Below are 21,657 nucleotides of genomic sequence, written 5' to 3'. Positions count from 1 at the left end.
GATCACCCTGACACAGTTGTAAACGCGCATCACCTCCTCAGGCGCCTGGCCATCTCGGGTTTTTTTTTAATGAACATGATAAAAGTGTTAAATTCAAGGAACCGTTAAGTGTATCAGACGAGAAAAAAAAAATTGAGTTGGGGAATTGGAATGACACGAATTGAAATCGCCACAAGAATTTTCGGTATCCTCGTGTTTCTTTGCCTCTCCACGAAAGCCCAGACTTCGTTATGTTCCGACAAGCAGATGGAAAGTTATTGTGAACACGACTGCGGGATAAATAGTAACTGAAATGTAATTAAGACAACAATCTAACGGAGCGCTTCACAAACGCAGCAGATGGTAATATGGAAGCGAGGAAGTGGGAGCGACAGAGAGTGTGTGTGTGCAGAGTGGCTGTTCAACCCAGTATTGAATTCTACAATTTGTTACAAGAATCTCGACCCCTCAAACCATGTGCTCAAGAAAGTCAACATCTCACATTATCACCGCCTGAACATCATCCACAATAATAGGATTTTCAGCAATATAATATTGCAAAATGCCAAATAAATTGGATAAAATGTTTTTTTGTTTTGTTCGTCTCTCGAAAACTCAATAAGGTTTCCTTTGCGATTCTTATTGGCGGAACTAAGAGTCGCAGCAAGGAAATGAAATGTGTAAATTCTGATGGCCTTTCACATGAGTGCAAATAATTCCAGTAAAGATGTTGTCGTATTAGATTTATTTTGAGGATAACCTTTGACATTTTAACATGATTTCTTTTCTTTAGGAGGTAAGGAGGACGAGGTAAGAATCCAGATGGAATTGCGTGGTAACTCTTATCTCTTTGATTGCAGTTTCCCTTGGCGAGGTAGAGCCCAGCTGGTCGGCTTTTCTCACTAGTTACCAGCACCAACTGCTCACCAGCCTCCCATTCCTACTGCTGCCGCTACTGTGAAACCTTACACAGTCCGCTCCTCACATAATAAAACAGCCCCTGGGCTCTACACTTGGGAAATGGCAGGGAAACATTCCCACGATTTTGGTGAGGCGACGCTGTCAAGCTTCACATTCAAGCTGCAGCGTCATTTCAACATCCCGAATCTGAACAAAAACACTTTACGTGTCGTCTCTGTGGGATATTCTTTGAATGCACTTGTGTAAATTTGGGACATGATGGTGTATGGATACAGATGCTTTATCGCTGAAAGTTGAAACTAGGCAGGCGTGAGTTATAATCGGCTGTAATGAATGTCTGTCTGTGTCAGGCTGATAGTGGAACCTTTTTATCTCAATATCGACCTTTTTTTAAAAAAAAACCCAACAATTCAGCAGGATCTGTGAGAATCCAACCATTATCTGGTTCATGTACAAGCTGTAGGAACGGTGATTTGGAAAAAGTGATTAAATTAAATCAATTTGTAATACGAATAAAAGCGTTTAATTACATGTATTAGATTCACAAAGAGGAACCCAGACTCTGTTTTGAATAATATCACTGGAAGCAGCCAAAGAGTAACGGCCAAAAAAGATAAAAATGGCAGCCTGGGTGCTTTCAAATTTTTGATTTACTTTGAATTTCAATGAAAAACTTGTGCCAGCTATGGTAAGCTCCATGGACGTTGCTTGCAAAATCAACAGCCACAACACTCCAAAGTAAAGAAATCAACGACGCAATGAAAACAGTACTCCAATGTGAAATGAACCAAGAGACCTTCTTTCAAATGGGCTTTGTAATATAAACTTCAGAGATCAGTGTCTCCCCTGCTCAAAATTATTTACATTCGGTGAGCTGATAAGGTGGAAACCGATAGTCTAATTCCCTGAGAGCTGAGTTCATGTTTCACTATGAATTATTGGAGTGTGTAAAAAAAAATACACATCGCGCTTCTCAAACCACTGGACAAAGTGTTTTTCGGCAGTGGAATCTAAAATGAAGAGGTCAATGGGGAGAAATCCCACTCCGGTCTAGATTTACTTTGTTTATCTGCTATGTCAGAGAGTCCAGAACATGACGAGTCTTAACTTTGAAGTTGGTTTGCTATAGTTCTTAACAAAAAAAAACACTTACAGAAAATAGGCTTCAAAATTAATTATTTTAAAAATTTGCCAAATTCCTGAACGTCGGAATTGGATCAACCCTCTGTGACAGTCTCGGTAGTCCCGTTCCTGAGCCTGGGGGGGTTTAGAGTATACCATGGATGGCACTGCTAATGACAGACAGGGTGGCTCATCAGCAGGGCATGGGGGGACAGACCGGGGATTGGGATATATCAGACCTTGCAAGGTTAGCAGGAGTAGAGTGGAAGGTTACCTGTTCCATTCTGTTGGGTCTGTGGGAATAAGTTGTTGTTAAACTGAACACTTGAGTGAGTGCCCTGCATGTTCTGAATGTGGAAGTCCTGTAGCTCAGTGGTTAGAGCAGTCGCCTCGCTAGCGAGAGACCTGAGTTTGATTCCCAGCAGGGTGAAACCTTAGGCCAGTTTCCTTACTCCACGCGCCTGATAATAATCCCTCAGGAAAAGAAAACAATAATAAAATTGTTCACTTCAATCCACGACTGCTTGTGGGACACTGCTGTACAGAACTGGTTGCACCGTTTCGCCTACAAATATACAGTCAATTCACTGTACAGTATATTCTGTGAAGCGCTTTGAGACGTCCAGAAGATGTGAAAAAGCACTATATCAAATGCAAGGGTTATTATTATAATGGTGCTCAGAGCTGAACAAGCAACAGGAAGTGTGGATGGAAAATGTAGGTTATTCACTCGTGCTGTTAAACACTTGACTCAGTTCAACAATAACATATTCGCACAGATCTATACAGAGTGGGATGGATTGTAACAACTAATTATGCCTGCTTTTTGCATAAATAGGTACTAAGTAGAAAATCTTACTCAGAGAATCCATGCCACATCTTGTGTGGGAACACAAAAAAGATCCTACTGGTGCACCAACAGGATTCTGAGGCACATTAATAGGAGCAGGGGAATGGGACCGTCACTCAATATTTTCTTTGGTAACATATTTGATTTGATGTTCCCACTCAGATACCACTCTTCCCATTCCAACTGCTATTCAAGTAAGCCCTCTTGTGCAGTGCACATGTGGGAAGCAAGCAGTGAAACCCTGTGGTGGAACCGCCTGTTGACATGGACTGTCAGGACTCCCCACCCCCCCATGAATAAACTTAAATGCTCATCAGCAAAGTACCTTCACTTACACTGTCCCAGAGAGCAAATGCAGTGCTTTAACTGCTTTTATGCTGCTCCTAACCCTAAGTGTGAGGGATGTTCAGAAACAATTTAACTACCAATTTACATAACGGTTCTTGAATTTACATCACAACAACAACTTGCATTTATAAAATCCCTTCATGCTGTATGGAGTCTCGGAGCTCAGAGGTAATAATGCTTGTGAGGCATCTCGGCATCTCACAAGCATTCTTACCTTACACGAAAGACAATTAACAGATGGACAGATTACCAGGAAGGGTAAAGAGGCCAAATACTTAAATCAGTTTAAAAAAATTCTTAGTGTTGTAAATGGAAGACAGATGGACAAGTAATTTGAAAGAATGAGATTAAATGGGCTGAAGTGTCTTCTTTCAAACCTCTTGTCATCTAAGGATAGAGGTCTTTGATCTGGATGATGGTCTCTAGATAGTTAACAAATATCTGCACTATTGAAGACAATTTCTTAAATGTGCCAATATATGGGAATAAATTGTTGTTAAACTGGGTCAAGTGTTTAACAACACATGAGTGAGTGATCTGCATGTTCTGAGATGATATATAGATATATATGTATATGCCCACCAGTTACCGTTCTAATGGGAATTTGTGCTAACCTAGCTCATTTGGTAGCACTCTTGCCTAGGAGGCAAGGTTGGGGGTTCTGGCCTCAATTCAGGGCTTTGAGCTCAAGTTCTAGGAAGGCACTCTAGTGCAGTGCTGTGAGAGCACCTCATTGTCAGGTGTTTTATCTTTCAGATGAGACCCGAAAACCAATTCTGCCTGTTCAGATGGATGGTAAAGATCCCATGACACTATTCAAAAAGAGAAGTAAGTTTCTCCGAGCGTCCTGGCCAACATCATCTAGCTAAAAAATTATCATTCACTTCTTTGCTGTTTGTGGGATATTGCTGTGTGCAAATTGGCTGCCACATTCAACCAACAAAATATACAGTCACTACACTTTATAATAAAACCCTGTGAAGCACTTTGTGACACATGTACACTGTGATAAGGCACTATATCAAATGCAAGGATTATAATAATTATTTGTCCTGCACACTAGTATAGAAATAGATATACAACCTTCTGATATATACAATCCTATTATCAACAAACTACTTGATGATATATATAAATTATTAAGGCCATGAAGTGAATGATATTTTTTTACCTGGATGTTGCCTCTTGCATGGTCAGCAATGTAAGTAATCAATCTATGTAAGATGCAACATTTTTGACCAACTATTGTCTAATAGGGCTGTGCTGCACTCTCCAGCAAATACTGTACCATGCATTCATTATTATAAATGACTATGCTTAAACATTACGAATGACAGACAGAAAGAAATCAGCATAAGCATTAAGTTCTAATGCAGTGGGTTAATTAAACCCTACAATATACATTAGTAATATTCCAAAGGTGCGAGAAGACATTTGAAGTTAAACTCCTAATGTGTTTCTCGGCACCAGACAATCGATATTCGAGTAGTTTCTGGGGGTGTATGTATGTGTTTGGGGGGGGTGGGGGGGGGGGGATTGTATAGGCACATGCGGATTGCCTTGTCATTATTGGAGCGTCAGGGACATCACAGCATAAACATGTCTTGTTACCAGCTGGTGTCGAATTACTCCAGTCTGCCAGCCAGTGAGCGAGCTTCGGGTTACACAAAAACTGCGAGTAAACAAAATGTCAATAATAAACAAGGAAAGACATCTGCCATATTTGCCACATTGAATGTGATGCTGTTTAGAATACCTTTTTTTTAAAAAAAGAACGGTACTGTGCATCTCACTGCTCAGGCAGTTGTTTTGCATTCATTTACAGTACTTGCTATTCGTTGCAATCCAATCTGACGGAACTGACTGAAATAACACATGGTAACCTATATTGTGCTAATCCGCCCTGCTTGAAACCCTTGAAAGCGTTGGTGAAGTTCAGATAATTACTCTAAGAAAGCCAGTGCTTATTTTCTGTATGGCGTCGGTGCAAAAACAGACTAAGGAGAGAATGATTCGTAATGCCAAACAATTTCACCTAATCTCCCCCCGACTGTTTATTCAGAAGCTGTGGGGAAAAGCAGCACTTTCCATTATATTATGAATAATTGCATATGCTGTCCTTTATAATTGCATCCCATCCAGTAAACCTAACATATCTTTTTTACTCATCATATAACTACTGTTTAATAAATACGACCTACTTTTATCTACGTTGAGTTCGTAGAGTGTCTTAGCAGTGAAATAACGTACATTGACGTATGTCACATTGGACTCTATGATACCTCTGATCATTCTGGACATTAATAGTACAGACGGAGCATTGGGTCTGATGAATCCTCATTATTTACTGGTCAGTAAAGAGCGTTGCCTTACTTCCAGAACAAAAACAAGGAGCTGAATTTTACGACCTTAAGCGTCACACCTCTTGCACTTACCAGTGTGCCTCCCTATCTCGAGTGCGCACACTGGAAGTCTGCAGCTACTGAATAATTTCCCTTGGGTTAAACTGGGAGGTTTCAAGAAATTCCAAATTCATTCCAAATGAATCCCAAATCAATCATCAACAAATACAATAAACTATTGCATATAAAAATAAAGATACGCCAGCACTTGTCGCATCGCCCACTGTTTTAAATCATTTGCAAAAAAAAATCACCCTTTAAATATGGTCAGACTCAACCACTTTACCGAAGTGTACTTGTTCATCTTCACAGCATCGGCTCCTTGCTGTTTTGATGCAGATGTGGGTGAGATATCTCAAGATCCTCCACCACTCAGTCCAAAGAATCAAACCCAGCGTATCCCCCCAACCACCCCCCACCCCTAACCCCACGGCATTAGATTAAAACTGTAGGATTAGCCAAATCATAATCCTACTATATTGTTTTTAGCATTTTTCCCGCAATAAAATATAAGCCTGTAATCTGATTTCGTCTGAAAAGTACTCTTTAAAAGATTTCTTACTTCTGAAAGAAGGAGAAAGAGAGAGAGAGAGAGAGAGAGAGAGTTTTAGACAGATAGCCCTGGTGTGTCTGGTGTCGGCTGCAGGCAAACCCTTACAGCTGTATGGAAATGAGCTCTGGTGGTTGGGCGGAGATGGCAGATTACTGAACACACAGACAGACAATAGGGCAAACTGCCCTCCCTCCTCCCCCCCAAGTAAATACTCTTATTAATTCCCGCAAATATTTCTCCAAGCGTGAAACTTCGACTTTTCTTCAGTCTCAACTCAACTCAAAACATTTTACAGTTTCAAAGTGTACACATTCGCCACCCACCCACCCACCCACCCACCCACCCATCCCCGCAATGTTGCGGAAACAATACCCGCAACATGCGCGTGTGATCCGCTCCTTTCAGAAAAAGATAACATCAAAGAGACACAGAGAAGGGCTGAATAAACAACGGCACGTGTCCCGCTGCCCCGAGGCTACACATTTTGAACCACAGAAAACTGCTCGCTGTTCTGGGGGGAAAAAATAATTATTTGGGCTAATAACTTTAGGAAGAAGTTACAAGCTGGAACCCACTTCCAGCTCGCAAAAACCTACGCAAATAGGATGACTGCATATTTACTTATTGTTTTTACTAAACTAAACACACCAGTCTGGAAGGTTTGATTTAAACACTTGACAAGTAAACATTATACAGTGTTGTGAGGCGTGGAGCAATTCAGATTTCTGACGCTGAATGAAAACTCCTTATTACAATTTTAAAATTAAACCATACTTTGTTTAAACAGTCAGACCAGACCAGAAGTGAACCTCAGCGGTGACATGGCCGGTTTTATACAGGGCAGTTGATGTGGGCAGCGCATTTGTTATACGGTACCGTCAACGTTTGATAGAATCCAACCAGCATTGCTTTTTGAGTGTCATCCCATCTTTACAAAATGTTGCGGTTAGAAGTCAGACCACTTCAAATAAAGGTACTCGACGATTTCATCTGTTCCCTCAATTTGTGCCATTTACAGTTCTAATAATCATAATAACCCTGGCATTTGATATAGCGCCTTATCGCGTTGGTGAGACGTCTCAAAGCGCTTCACAGAATATACTGTAAAGTGAATTGACTGTATATTTCGTCCGCACCTGCTACAGACTGAAACAAACCTGTTGTTCTCCACCTCCCACCCACCGCCCCATCCTCTCTCTTTTTACGCATGAATACAGCTCACCAGATTAGCCACTGGATACCGGATCCCACACCTGTAACAAAGCCACGCTCTATCTCTTTCATTAAACTTCCTTCAGTTCGCACAGTTTAACGCTGCGCCACGTAGAGAAGAAACCACAGCCAAGGAAATAAAATGCAACAATCGGTCTCGAGTTGCTCCAAACGAGGTAATGATTTTAATGGATCTTGAATCAAAGGTTTGCTGCTGGGTAACCGTTGCTCAGGAACCCTTCCGAAAATGATTACATTTTTAAACCACCCTCGATCTGTGCAAAGATTTACGTTGTTTCTTACGCACAGAATGCTTCAATGCCACGATGCTTAACCGAATTACATCAGCAATTAATCTGGTTTCGATTTTCCGGTACTGATTCAAGTGCACGTGTGTTTACACCAAGAAGGATCGGGCTCCAAATACTAAAGATCAAATCGTGAATTCTCATCTTTTTTTTAAAAAAAAGTAGCAATCATAATATATCGGTCAAACCGGTCAAGGCAGTGTGTGTGTGTCACGAAGATCCTACCGAGGACAATGTTCTGCCAGTAAAAAAATAAAGCACACGGGATTTAAATGGGTCTTAGCTTTCAAACAGCTGCATTTGTAATTAGATTTAACCTGCACTCACTTCCCAAACATTGCAATAACTTGTCAATTGGTACAATGGCAACGCTCCGCACATTAGCCCATAGGCATTGCTGTGAGCAGAGCCAAGAAAGGTTAGTTGAGCAAACAAAGCCGCAGTTGTTGCCTCTCCATATATATATATAAAAAAACTTTGCAAAACATTTTGCCGAAGATGGCGAATTCTGAATATGTACAACCACTGGATCGGCAAAACACGAACGTGTCCACACAAAAAAAAGTGATTGTGAGTGAACCGCCCTCATGTGTTGGAGGGAGGATTGTATATCGGCTCTCATTTGCTCTGTGGCTTATTTACATAGAGGATTGATGAGTTGGGGTTGATAGTAGCCGTTGGTTACCTGACTCTCACAATGCATCGGACCTTCCCTTCTCGTCTCTCCTCCTCCCCATCCGTCCTCCATCCTCTCTATTCTCCCATTGGACAAACCCCGCTCCAAACAAAAGCCATTGCCATCAATAAAAAGCCAAGCAGTCATGTCGAGGGGTCAGGAGTGCCGCTTCCCGACTGCCTTTGACCACACGCACCGCCATCAAGTTCCTTGGAAAGACATCTGACCCCCCCAACCCCCACCCCCCCACCCACCCACCCCCCATCTCATTTTGCCCCCCCACTCCCCCTCCTCCTCTTCCTCCACTGTGTCGATCGCGAGTTTTGTTTTGGGGTGGGTGGGTGGGTGTGTGGGGGAGAAAAAACATGCCAAGAGGATTTTTGGTGAAAAGAAACAAGAAGTCGTCTCCAGTTTCCTACAGGGTTCGCACCGAGGAGAAAGCGGACTACCGGCACTTGCGGGACGTTCACCCTCCGAGCCCCGCGGTTCCCGCGGCAGGACAGGGGGACCCGCGGGTGCAGGCGGCGGCTCCCCGGAGAGGCGGCCCCGAGCCGCGCAATGATGGGTTGGCGCGGGATAAAGTCCGGGACGCCAACCCGGGTCCGGGACCGGGACCGGGACGCGGCGCTTTCCACGCCGAGCCGCCTCTTGCAGACGGCGACATCTCTCGCCGGGCCAGCGCGCCCCACAGCCCGGCCCCGCCCGGGGGGGCGGAACAGCCGGTACACCCCTTCTCGGACCGGTGCCTGGACTCGCCGGCCTCGGGGGAGTCCTTCCCGGTCGGCGCCTCCCTGAACCCGAGAGAGCGGCTTCTGCTGCACCCGCCCTTCTCGGCCGTGCGCGCCCCGGCGGACGGGGCCGCCGCTCACCTGTTCTCACCTGTGCGTCTGCCGACGAGCAGCAGCAGCAGCAGCAGTCAGCGAGGAGCCGCCGCCGAGCAAAGCCAACGCAAGAGCAAGTCCCCCGCCACCGCCGCCACCATCACCGCCACCATCAACCCCCCGAAGAAGCCCAAAGTCATCAGGAAACTCAGCTTCCAAGACGAGATGACCACCTCTCCGGTCCTGGGTCTGAGGATCAAAGTGGACGCCGGCGACGCCAAACTGCGCCCCTCGAGGCGCGGCGGCGCTCTGGGGGCGTTCATCTGCCAACTGTGCAAAGAGCGCTACCCGGACCCCTTCTCTCTGGCTCAGCACAAGTGCTCCAGGATCGTCCGCGTGGAATACCGCTGCCCCGAGTGCGAGAAGGTGTTCAGCTGCCCCGCCAACCTGGCGTCCCACCGCCGCTGGCACAAGCCGCGCCCGGGGGGGCCGAGCGGCCAGGCTCAGGCCGGCAAGAAGCCGGGCGAGGCGGACTGGGAGAGCGAGGAGAACACGGGCAGCAAGCGGGGCGGAGGCGGAGGCGGCGGGGAGTCGCCGCCCGGCGCCGTTCAGCACTTGGACAGCTCCGGGGAGAGCCCGGTGTCGCCGGGGCTGTCGGCGGCGGACGGGGGGGAGCTGTTCCAGTGCTGTTACTGCAGCAAGAGGTTCCGCCGCCAGGCGTACCTGAAGAGGCACCTGACCGCGCACCAGGCAGCGCGCCGCACGGTCAGCCCCTGCCTGCCCTTCCCCTGCCAGCTCTGCGGGGCGCCCCTGCCCTCGGCGGAGGTCCGGGACAAGCACCTGGTGTGGCACGCCGTGGGCCGCGGGGAAGCGGCTCTCCTCGGCCCGGGAGCCGGGGACAGGTGTGCCGAGGGGGACCCGAGTGGGGGAGAGCAGGCGGCGCAGATCTACCCGTGCAAACACTGCCCGTCCACCTTCGTGAGCTCGCCCGGTCTGACCCGGCACATCAACAAGTGCCACCCGTCAGAGAACAGGCAGGTCCTGCTGCTCCAGATCCCCCTCAGACCAGGCTGTTGAGACACTTTGCACAGTGGGTACACTGTGCGGTATTGCTATTATTCGCTGTTGGCAGAGTCCGCTTCTCTCTCTTTTTTTTTAAAAAAAAAACAACATTTTAAAAAAATAATAATAATTTCAATTTTAAAAAAAAAACAACGGGAGCTTCCGTAAACTTGTGAAAATCAATTTCCTCATCTGCTTTTTCTTTTTTTTTTAAAAAAAATGTATGGAATTGGATCTTGGAATCTCTCCCCTCGATTCCCATCACAGTAAAATGAAACGAGAGGATGGATGTTTGCAAAACTGCCACTCGCCCTTTCTCCTTTTTGTTATTTAGACCCCAAATGCACCCCTAAAATAATTTTTGGCCAAGTTTACCCCAAATCCACCCCTCCTACCCAGCGGCAGTTTGTCGATGCGGGAGCCGTTGCATTTGCAAACGTTACCATGAATTTTCCGAATTTATGCACAGGATATCCATTAAGATTTAACAATTACGATTGCATGTCACCGAAGCAAAAGCTAACACGCTGTGTTCAGTGGGTTAGTTGGCTGCAAGGTTGCACTTTTTAAAAATACTGCGAGGTCTTAAGATCATTCGTGAGATGGAAACAAGACTGAGGATTTGGATTTCAAATAGTTACACGTTTGGTCTATTTTTTTTTAAAAAAGGGATTCGATCTAACATAGGTCTTCATGATGTAATCTATGTCCCAATTTTTTTGTGCACATGGGCTGTTATTGATTGTAATATCAACTACCGCACCTTAAAAAAAAAGTTAACTTTAAATTTATCCCCGTCACCAACCAACCATGTAATTTTCCAATAGCTGGATCGGTACCTCAGTAACAGAACTGGCCCATTCATTCCCCAATCATTTTGTTTTTGTTCCTCTTATTATCCGGTTCTTGGCCTTCGGCTTCAACAATTTACCAATCCTGATCTTAATTCCCACACATTCCAGCCCGAAAGGTATTTACCACGTTTCATTTAATTTAAGATGTTGCCAAGGTAGTTGCATTCAAAATCTACGCAAGTAACCCAATCTAACATTGAATGATGTGAATACTGACGCCTCCACAACGTCAATGTGGGTCTTCTGGAAATTTGACCAAACAGCTGCGTATCATTTCCCTTCTTTGGGAAATCGTTCCATTAAGAACATAAAACACCGAGAATTATATCAAACATACCACTCCGGTACCATCAAAATCTCACTGTTCTGGCTGCCTCAGCACCCACAATAGGTTTCATACCTTATGTTACTTACTACACATTGTTTGTTCAGCATCACTCGCCTCTTTAGACCTACCTCCCCGACATGCGATTTATTTTTAAAATAAAAAACGTATTAGTATGAAAAACGACAATTATGTATTTCCCCCAAGCAAAAGACTGAACTTCAACGTTGTTTGTTAGATTATCTGATTTCCATTCATCATCCAGACTTGTTTTTTCTGCCAATTCATCTTTTACTAAAACATTCTTTGCATTACGATTCAACAGTTGCACCAAACATTATTACCATTGTTTATTAGGATCAGTGCTGGCTTTAGCCACCCATCAGATAATGTGGCGAATGTTTGTTCCACATCAAATCTGAACTATACAGTATAGTAATTGTTTCCTCACCAAATACACGTGTATAGGTGATGTATAGCATGAATGAAAATAGTTTAAACCAAGTGCATTAATGGTAGTGGAGAATACGGATGAGCTGATGCCTTGCACCCCTGTAGGATAAGTTATATTCAATTCTTGTATGTTGAACTCCTGCTCTAAACTGGTCTATTAGAGGAAGCTCTGCTGAAGAGAGGCAAATAAAGGGTGGATTAACCAGGGTTCTCTTAACCTTTGTATTGACTTGTGCATGGCAGCATTGACACAAACCTTTGCTTGTTTGCCCTGTTGATTGATTGGGGTGTGCTGTAGAAAAGTTAACTTAAAAATGTTGAAGGTATATCGAGAAGCCTTGTACTGTCAATAATCCATGTATGGAACAAGATGTTTCCTTAACCCAAATGTTCCTGTTATGTAACTATTGTACAATGTTTGTTCTAAGCTTGGGCAAAATGCTCCCTTTAAATAAAGGTGTATTAACCGAATACCTATCGACTGTTGTCCACATTATAAGTAGAATTCCTCCACTCATTGTCATTTTGGTATAACCTGCATAATGTTGAAAATAATACACATACCTGTATTGAAATCTGTATTTTAAAACAAAAACTAAATATATTTATGTTGACGTAAGTTTAAATTATTATGTATTTGCCTTGTACTATATTAGTATGTAAAGATTGCAGTATTGCAACATTACTTGTTTTGTGCCGAACATAGTGAGAAAGTACCAAAATAGCTTTTAATGTAAGTGATATATTTCTATACTTCTAGATATTTATTTTGTGTGCTAGGTAATTCATATTTGTGAAAATAGTTTTTACTCTATGTATTTTCTGATACTGCTTATGTCATGTTTGAGCTATTTTCATACATTTTATTAAACAAAATTGCTTGAACTATTGAATGCATCAGTGATATTAATACAGAAGGGCGAATAACCCAATATATTTGACAAGCAATCCGACAGTATGGAATCCAAAGGATGAAAAAGAATAACTGAAGTCCAAATGGAAGGCAAAGCGAAGCATTATTTCTTAATTGACTTGGGACCACATCCACACACTATATCGCAAAGGTGCATCAAAATAGTGATCACAATATTTTAACTAATCAGTTTATTGTTCTAAGTGGGAATACCAACACACATTAAAGAACATGCACTGGGTTGGGAACCCTGCTGATAGTCTGCCTGGTTTTGTCACCTGTGGAAGACTAGCAGATATATTGTATATTCTGCATGTACATTTGGCAAGATAATGTAGAGTTGCATCTTCCACATTAATTATTCATTGTTATGATGGATCTTTGATGTCAAACACTCCTTAACCATCTCATTGTGAAATCATCTCTTCCAACTGGCTGCTGGTGCTCATTTATCATGGAGAGGCAAGAAAACAAAAATCAAGAATACGAAAAAGACTTTCCAGAGGGTATATAAAAAGGCTTTGAAAACAATTCTAACTAAATACAGCAGCAACTGAAATTCAGAGGTCGAATTTTACAGACCGTCTAAATTTTTTTTATCTGAGTGTCTGAAAAGCAAATAGAAGTAATCGTAATATTCTACTAATGCTGTTGTTGGGAATCATTTGAATTTAGTTACATAAAAATATGTGCATAATTTTTTTTACATGATGAATTGAAGAATTTTGCTTTTCAGCAAATTATTTGAGGTATTTATTGAATTACATAAGGAAATAGCATTCACAAGATTGGCCTCTTCCTAGATTTCATTCAATTGATAAGACTCCATTGATTGAGGTCCTGGATCGCAAGTTGTACAGGATTAATAATCCCTCATTTTAAATCTAAACTACAAGTTTGGACAGAAAATATTGATGAATGCAATGCAGGTTAATATTAGCTATTTCCTTCCTGGAATCTCTCGATCTTAACTGGAACATTATGGAATGGGACAGAATGCAGGTTTGATACCTTCAAAAAGGAGCAACAGTCTCTCTCTCTCACGCACATGTGCGCGTATGCCCACATACACAAAAATAACAAGTCTACTTTAAGCCTGCAATTATGTTCTCGTGGTCAATTACAAACCACAACCACCAGATTCCTAGGTCCAGGAGACCGGACTCCTCCCTCAGCCAGAAATATACAAATTTGGAGTGGCAGGAGGAGAAAAATAAGGGGAAGAACAAAGAAATAAAACAAATTGTAAAAAAAAGTTTCAGTTTCCACATGATCAATCGAAACCCAGTTCCTGCAGTCAAAAGAAATTCTAATGGTATTCTTTATTTAGGAATCTAGTTACGAGATGATGCAAATTTTAATTATTTTAAAATACGGTTTATAAATAGAACCAAATTTATAGTTTAGTGGAATGAATAACTCAGATCTTTTAGTATTATACACTTGTCCATGGTTGCCTGTGTTTTTAAGATTCAGTGAACCCTTTTAATACTATAAGACAACTTTTTAAAATTTGAATTTTGCTAATATAGAAAAATCTCCATAATTAGACATGGTAAGAATATTTTTTATTGTATTATTAAACAGCCATCTTTTCCAGCCATTACAAATCTTATAGACAACTACATGAATGACAATACATAATATATTTTACCTTCCTATGATATTTACACATGCAGTTAGTACTGACATCATGCTACATACAGTTAGTAGTAACATTGCAATTCACCTACAAAATATGAATAATGTTTCCTTGTAGGAAAATACATCTGAATAGCTGGTTTGTGCATTATTTTGCAACTCAGCAATTTAAAGTTGACTCAAATTCAACTGGTCATACACTTTTAATGATCCCTTTTCCCTTTATTGAACAGATCATGGAAAATTGAAAAACATGTTGGGAGTGCAAGCCCTGTAAGAGCCCATATCTACATAGATCTAGAGTTTTTAATTGTTCGAACAATGACTTTCACCTTGCCTCTCATCAGATCAGGTTTCTTTTGTACAGTTTCTTGGTTGCAAGCCATGCACAAGGTAAATAGTGTAATGTAGCTGCATTGTCAGTGTCTTATATTTGTCGATTATCCATATATGTCAGTGTTTCAAATAAATGTAAGTTCATACGCTTTCATCAGGAGAAACATTAATGTTCCTCATAAGATGACGTTCTTATGGCTGAAATGTTAAGAGACCATTTACATTCCTTGGAAAGTTCATACCTTATAATTTAAAATGAAAATATTCTGTACATGTTTTGTGCCATAAGATTGATTTGGTGAATATATTCTTAACACAACTTTACATCTACATATAAACTGAAAAAAGTACTATACATTCCTGAATTGGTGCACAAATAATCTGAAACGTTCCTAGTGAAAATCAAAAGTATGTACAAACTACACAATGTACAGCAAAGCAAGACTGCCATCATAATTTCCTAGGGATTATGCCCAATAACTAACGAGCCATTCAGTTTAACTGGCCAAATGCAACTGGACAAGAGAATGCTTTAGATAATAGCAATTATGGTTAAAAGTGCAGTAAATAGAGATACGTAATCAAGTGGGTGCAGAGCAGTCACAGTGCGCAACTAAGCAGATTGTTAAAATACATATTTTTGTAAGCTAAAAATAGAACTCCAGTGTTCTTAATAAAAAAATAGCTCAGGGGGAACAAATTTGAACTACATGGCGGAGTGGCGGACATACATTAGCAGGATACAAAACATTTGGATTAAGGAGCAAAGTAACCAAAAAAATCAGCATGGACTTATGGCAAGTTTTGATGAATAAAAGCGCAATTCTTTGTTGGTAACGTGGTCACTAAGATTTATTAGCTGAACCAGAAGAACGACGCAGTTTCATGGACATACGACTTTTGCTAGCACGAGGTGACATTGGAGAGGCTAAGTCGATCCCGTCCGCTCCCTGTGCTGCAGGACTTTCGGCCCGCTGACTCTCTGGGCATAAGCCTGCAAGACAGGGAAATTGGATGCACCATTAATTATACACAATATGGCCTTATGATTTCTCCCAATAAAAAAAGTCCCGATTGTCAGGTTTTCACTTTAAATATTTTACAAGTTTTTTTTTTAAGTAGTGTTTTTTTTAAAAAACAGCTGAATGAAGCATTTGGTGAAATTACATAAAAAATGTCTTACTTGTACTTTATTTTCAAAATTCCATTGTAAAAGGAACAAGGTAATGCACTCCAAAAGCAAACTGGCAAAGTATACATTATATTAGGTGAACAATCCAATTGCTTTCAGTCCACACCCAGAAAAGTGAAAAAAAAGCAAGGCATTCACTCATTTGGTATTAGCCAATAACTATGCAGTGTCAAGTGGACCAGTCCTGGTTCAGTGAAAACATAAAAGAAGAAACAGCTCTTTTGCTTTGCAGTGCTCTGTATGTCAGCAGAAATGATTAATAAATAAAAATCAGACAGCACTTTACATACTGCATCATTGTGATTAAGTTGGACAGGTTTTCCTACCCTTTTCTCTTCCCTCCCCTCAAAATTGGAAAAGGGTGGAAATACAGAAGACAAAAGACAAAAGAATCCAAAAAACATCTAACAATGGAACATGCCGACATTATAAAACCATGCTTTTAAAATGTATAAAATAAAAAAACTAAACCAGCTGAAGCACGACCATTCTAGTACACACAACACTGGACTTTTCACTTACTACTGCATATTTAAAATATGTTCAAAGCAATGTAGAAGCTTGACTGAATCTGCAGCATGATTTTATTTAATACCTAAATTAAATTAAGTGGTGAAGTTAACTTAGAATTAGGAGTTTCAACTTTAAAAATCTAATAAATTGGCTGTCAATTACAAGAATTTGGTATGTTAACTACAGTTTGTATGGAATCAAGTTCAACTTGGAATACTTCACAACTATAAATACAGTTACATAGGCCATATAAGACATACGTCCAAGTAACAGAATTTAATTTTCAATTGATTTACACAAGCAGAATGTAGTGTCGATTCAACCACCCAAGCAAGGGAATAGTTTAACTTGACATAATTCAATATTTTACACTGTCCAACACTGCTCAGGGTCCTCTGCAATCCAAATTAAAGAACTATTTTTTATTTGGACTTAGTAATAGTTTAAAAAGCATAATTGGAATTTTAGAAATATCAACTTGTTCCTCTTTTACAAAGGAAGTAAAACAAAAAAAGTCTTAGTTACTGCAAGCAAATTTAGGATCTAGAAATGAAAGGCCGAAGGAAGTGTTTTTTTTTAAATTTTGCACAGCATACCATTCATAGCTAGCGTGAAAGACCTTCCGTTTCAAGCCTTTGCCCTTTACCTTGATGAGGCCAATGTTTTCTAGTGGAGGTTTGGGAAGAAGAAGAAATATCACAGCATTTCTTTCTTTAAAATGAAGAAAATGAAGCAAAAAAGTGAATAGGACAGAAAGAGCAGAAAAGTGAGAAAGATATGACACACAAATACTGAGTTTGAAGGGTATTATTATTAAATGTACAGAACAGAGATAATGACCAGATACCTCATGCCACTTCACACTGGCTTGGCACTTGTACATTTCTTAAATACACAGCCCATTACTGGAGATGTACAGTATGAGATGCATGGATATTTAGGGACATATGCTTACCTTGAATAATGCTAAATATTCTATGAAAAAATGTGCTATTTCAATTCTTAGATTCAGAGCAACGAGTATTCTTTCATGGAAGATTCAGAATTAGAACACTACTAATGGCTGCAGCACCAAACGGGATATTTCATTTATCCTCAATGCTACACAGAAGATTCATTAAAACTACAGATTGAGATTTGTGCGTTCAATGGCATTTACTAACAAAATGTTAAATAGAAATCATTAGGAAAACTATATTGCTTTATATGTAAAAACTGTTAATCTCTGAATGTGATACAAAACAATGGCTACATGAACTGCAGAGCTCCCAAACACAAAGCTTTGGTCAATTGCTCCTCCGTCAACCCACTAGACCATAAATGCAATCCAGCAGTTCCAATGTGGACATCTGTGGCAACAAGGGAGCTTTCTCAATGGATTGCAGGCATTAGAGACCAAAGACATTTGCAATGCTAACATTTATAAAAAATGACTAGCATTCATTTTGTCTTTCTTACAGGTGATATTCATACTCCTCGACTCCATTCAGGAGCTGATCAGTAGTAAATGTAAAGTTCTATGTGCAGTTTTACAATCCAGTGCTGTGGGACAGTGCAGATACTTTGGTTTTAAACATTCGTGGGAAATCCTAAGGCAACTTTCTTGGCTTATTATAGACTATATTGCTAATGCTTAGGAATGTACCCTCCCACCCACCACCTCCTTCCTTGAAAATTACTCACCTTTAGGTGCAACAGGTCTTATGGTTCAAATTAATTTATCTTCCACATACAATGGGGCACCCCACATAACATCAATAGAGACAAAGCCCATCTAATTACTTTCAAGCCAGATTAAAGCCTGTCCTTTCCCACTCTATATATCAGAACCCTCTTAGATCTTTTTGATTAGAATGACTGAAATAGAGAAATAATGAAGAGATCAACCTTGGAATCCACTTACATTTTGTACACGTAAAAGCAGGTAGGAAGTACAAATAATTTACTGAGCAGTAATTTAACAATTGTTAGTTAACAGCACGTTTGGCTTTGTGTGTTCTAGTCCAGTTGCCTCTTGCTACAGCCAAAAAAAGAATGATAGTAAAAATTTAATACGTTTGGAAGTTGTACGGCATTGTGCAACATGTAAATTTCTATCATGTCCATCAATGGGAAAGAACCACAGGACCTGTGAGTGCTTTGTCAAGGTCAAGGTTAAAACTAGCCCTGAAAGTGGCAGCTGTTCCATTGGGCAAAAAAGAAATCTTTCTCATTCTTCAAATATAACACGTTCTTCACGTACAAGTAGGTTACATGACATGGTTTACAATTTAAATCCTAGAAGTTTCATCACATAGAACAGAGGATTGAGGTGCAAAGCAGGAAACTTTGCAGATGGATACTGTACAGCATTTAAAGACTGAGGAAGACTTCATTATTAAATCAATCCTTAACCTCCACAAAGAAATGCCAACACAATCAAGAGAAACTGCAGATGGACGTCAGATGACCAAACTTGGTAAGACCTTCACTGGATATGGGTTCCTGATATTATAACTGCAGGGATAAAATCAGCCATCTGCTAGGAGGATAGTGATGGCTCCCATCACAAGCCCAAGGGACTCTCTTCTTTCAGCAGTTTCCTATTCAACTGGTTCTTGAACAGTAACCTACTCTTGTGATTGCTGGAGGATAATCAGTGTTAGAAATGCCATCTGAACCTCCTCTATGAGTAGTTATTAATCAAGATTCCATTCCCAATTATTTTTGATAAAGAAGGTGGTTTGTTAACCAGGCTTGAATATGTACTTGACATGAGAAATCTGAGAAGGTGCTTAAGAGTGAAGCTAGACAAATGTTTGAGTGGTAAAGAAGCTTTGGTATGAAAACTTAAAAGGACAGAGTCTTTAGGTTCCTTTTCACTGTGCAGATGGTGGAATATCCAATTTTATGTGAAGATTGACAACTGAAAAACAAATGATTTTTCATTTCACCAGTGAGATCTCTCCTTCTAAGCTAATTGCAATGGAGAGTAGAGTTTATAATGACAAATCTTTGTTTTGGAGATACTTTGATCCAAGTTTTTTTTTGCCACATACAAACAATGTAACTTATATATGACTACATGAAGTTTGATGGACCTCTTTAGATCAAACAGGCTGGGATCCTGAAGATGCCACATTAAAACCCCTCCTTTTCTGTCCATGCAAAGATTTTCCACTTGTTCTTATAAACCTTCTGAGAAGCAAGCTTAAAACTGTAATACATCAATTAGTTGCAGTGATAGCCTCTGGGCACTCCATCTGTTCTTTTCCATAACTAGGCCATTAGCTGAAAGTTGGCCAGGCAATGTTACCAGATTGGAAAAGTAAATCCTCCCTGTATGGTACAACTATGAGATGAATCTCCAAAAGGGAATATGGAAGACCAATTAGAATCATACTGGTAGTCTGTGTTTTGTGATCACACCATGGATCGATGGAAAAGAGAAAGCACAACAGGATCAGATTTATTAGATTACGGAATGTCCAAAGTGACAAAGTAATGATTTCTACCACTAGAGATTTTCAATTGAGTTTCTTCATAAGCAGCATGCCGAGCTAGTCTATTCCTGTAATATAGTGATAATTTTCCAAGGACAGTTAATTCTAGACATTGATTGTAATTCTACTAAACTTTCCTGCAACTATGTTCACTCGTCACTTCGGCAGATGACAAATGCTTAACAGTTTTTTGTTTTCTCTGAGTCTAGAGTAATATGACTTGTTTATTCTTTTACTGAGGACCATAATCTCAAGCAGTTTATTGCTCGAGACCTTTGCTCAAAATATCTTAACATACCGATCAATGCAATGGGATGCAGTCTATACTTGTGATTCCCACATAGCGAGCAATTGGATTTCAACCACATAGCCATAGAAGGTTGTTCAGAAGAAGCCAGACAATTTCTCCCACCTCTTCGCATCCTGGGAGCAAGTCTATACACTTTGTTCTACTTCTGATAATGGGTATACTTACAGTAAAATGTTTCAGCATTCCATCAAAACTGTAGATGGAACCACTCTTTAAAGTTTAATTTGCACAATGCACACTGAATTGACTTTAATAACTTTCCTGATTCTTGTTTGGTTGGACTATGAGAAAATACCTGTTGTGTAAAGTATCAGGACGAGAAACTTCCACAGACTGGACTATCAATAAATAGAAGCAAGCAGTCAGATAGAGCAGAACTGTTACAGTCCCTAAAACGGCTCCATCTGACCTCACCGCTTATACACAGAATGTTTTACTGCAAGCTTTTATGTGAAGTTTTTCTCATCAAGTTTCTTTCAATTGCAATTTTACTGCAATTAAAGTAAATTGGGCTGATTTTGTGCGTGTCTTTCTGTATGTGTTTTAGTCATGTCTTAACCCGAGAGAATATTTAGTTTTGTGAAAATACACAGCTAGTTGATCAAAATGTTGAGCTATTTTACACACACACACACACACACACATGAGTGTTGCCAAATCCCTCTAGAACTATATTTCATTTTTGGAAGAGAATGTTAGATAGCTGTTGTTAGTCTTGATGACTTTAAGAATCTAATGGTGAATTGGTTAAACCGTGAACCCTTCAGGAGCATCAGGGAAAAGTTAAATGGTTTCTAGGCCAATTTACTTTAAAAAAGCAGTGAAAAACTCCCACTGGCCTGACAACTGCCATTTCAGATATTAGGCAGAAGACAATCATTCATGCTGTTTTAAGACTATTCATAATCAATCATGTTCCCATTTTACACAATAGGACAATACCTTTTTTAAACTGCTCAGTTCATAACCAATGAACCTCCCAAATTCAAATATCGATTAAAGACAGGAACATGGAAACTAAAGAATTACCATAGAAAAGGTGCAAATAAAACAGACTGCATGCCCTATGTCTCTATCCCTATGACATGCAAATACATCTAATAAATACATAGATCATGTCACTAAAACTAATGGGAAATTGTGGAAATGATTTCCACAGCAGATTTTATGAAGAGACTATGTGGTACTGAATAAACTTGATTATACTTCCAGTATAGAAAACTACCTTCTGTAAAAGATGACAGTCTTAAATTGGGGAAGAGAGGTAGCGAAATAAAGACACCACAGCAGTCAAGCGACAACCTGCTTGCTTAGAAGTTTGAAAAAAAAGTTACATGATGGCTTTGTGAAAACATCAATCATTCTGTAGTTTGATAATATTTCT

The 21,657-nt window shown here is 40.5% G+C and overlaps 2 protein-coding genes across 8 annotated transcripts in view; one reads left to right on the top strand and one right to left on the bottom strand.

The window, feature by feature from the left end:
* The first annotated feature begins 8,736 nt into the window (after positions 1 to 8,736).
* On the top strand, positions 8,737 to 10,269 carry LOC103178596 (insulinoma-associated protein 1b). The gene is given in 3 exon segments (XM_042338120.1): positions 8,737 to 9,938; positions 9,940 to 10,035; positions 10,116 to 10,269. Coding segments are annotated over 3 exon segments (1,452 nt in total).
* A 4,076-nt stretch (positions 10,270 to 14,345) lies between these two features.
* The window catches only part of ralgapa1 (Ral GTPase activating protein catalytic subunit alpha 1), a 69,772-nt gene continuing 62,460 nt past the window's right edge, over positions 14,346 to 21,657 (bottom strand). For 2 of the 7 annotated variants that reach the window (XM_007893344.2, XM_007893345.2), the window contains one exon: positions 14,346 to 15,770. In XM_007893344.2, coding sequence (XP_007891535.2) covers positions 15,622 to 15,770 — 149 coding nt within the window. In that variant the 3' untranslated portion in view covers positions 14,346 to 15,621. Of the gene's footprint in view, positions 15,771 to 17,077; positions 17,193 to 21,657 lie in introns of those variants that run through there. The other 5 variants (XM_042338338.1, XM_007893346.2, XM_042338337.1 and 2 more) reach the window with 4 other exon arrangements.

The sequence above is a fragment of the Callorhinchus milii genome, unplaced genomic scaffold (genome assembly GCF_018977255.1).
Source record: "Callorhinchus milii isolate IMCB2004 unplaced genomic scaffold, IMCB_Cmil_1.0 Scaffold9, whole genome shotgun sequence".
Classification (NCBI taxonomy): Eukaryota; Metazoa; Chordata; class Chondrichthyes; order Chimaeriformes; family Callorhinchidae; genus Callorhinchus; species Callorhinchus milii.
This window is presented reverse-complemented; position numbering and strand designations above follow the sequence as displayed.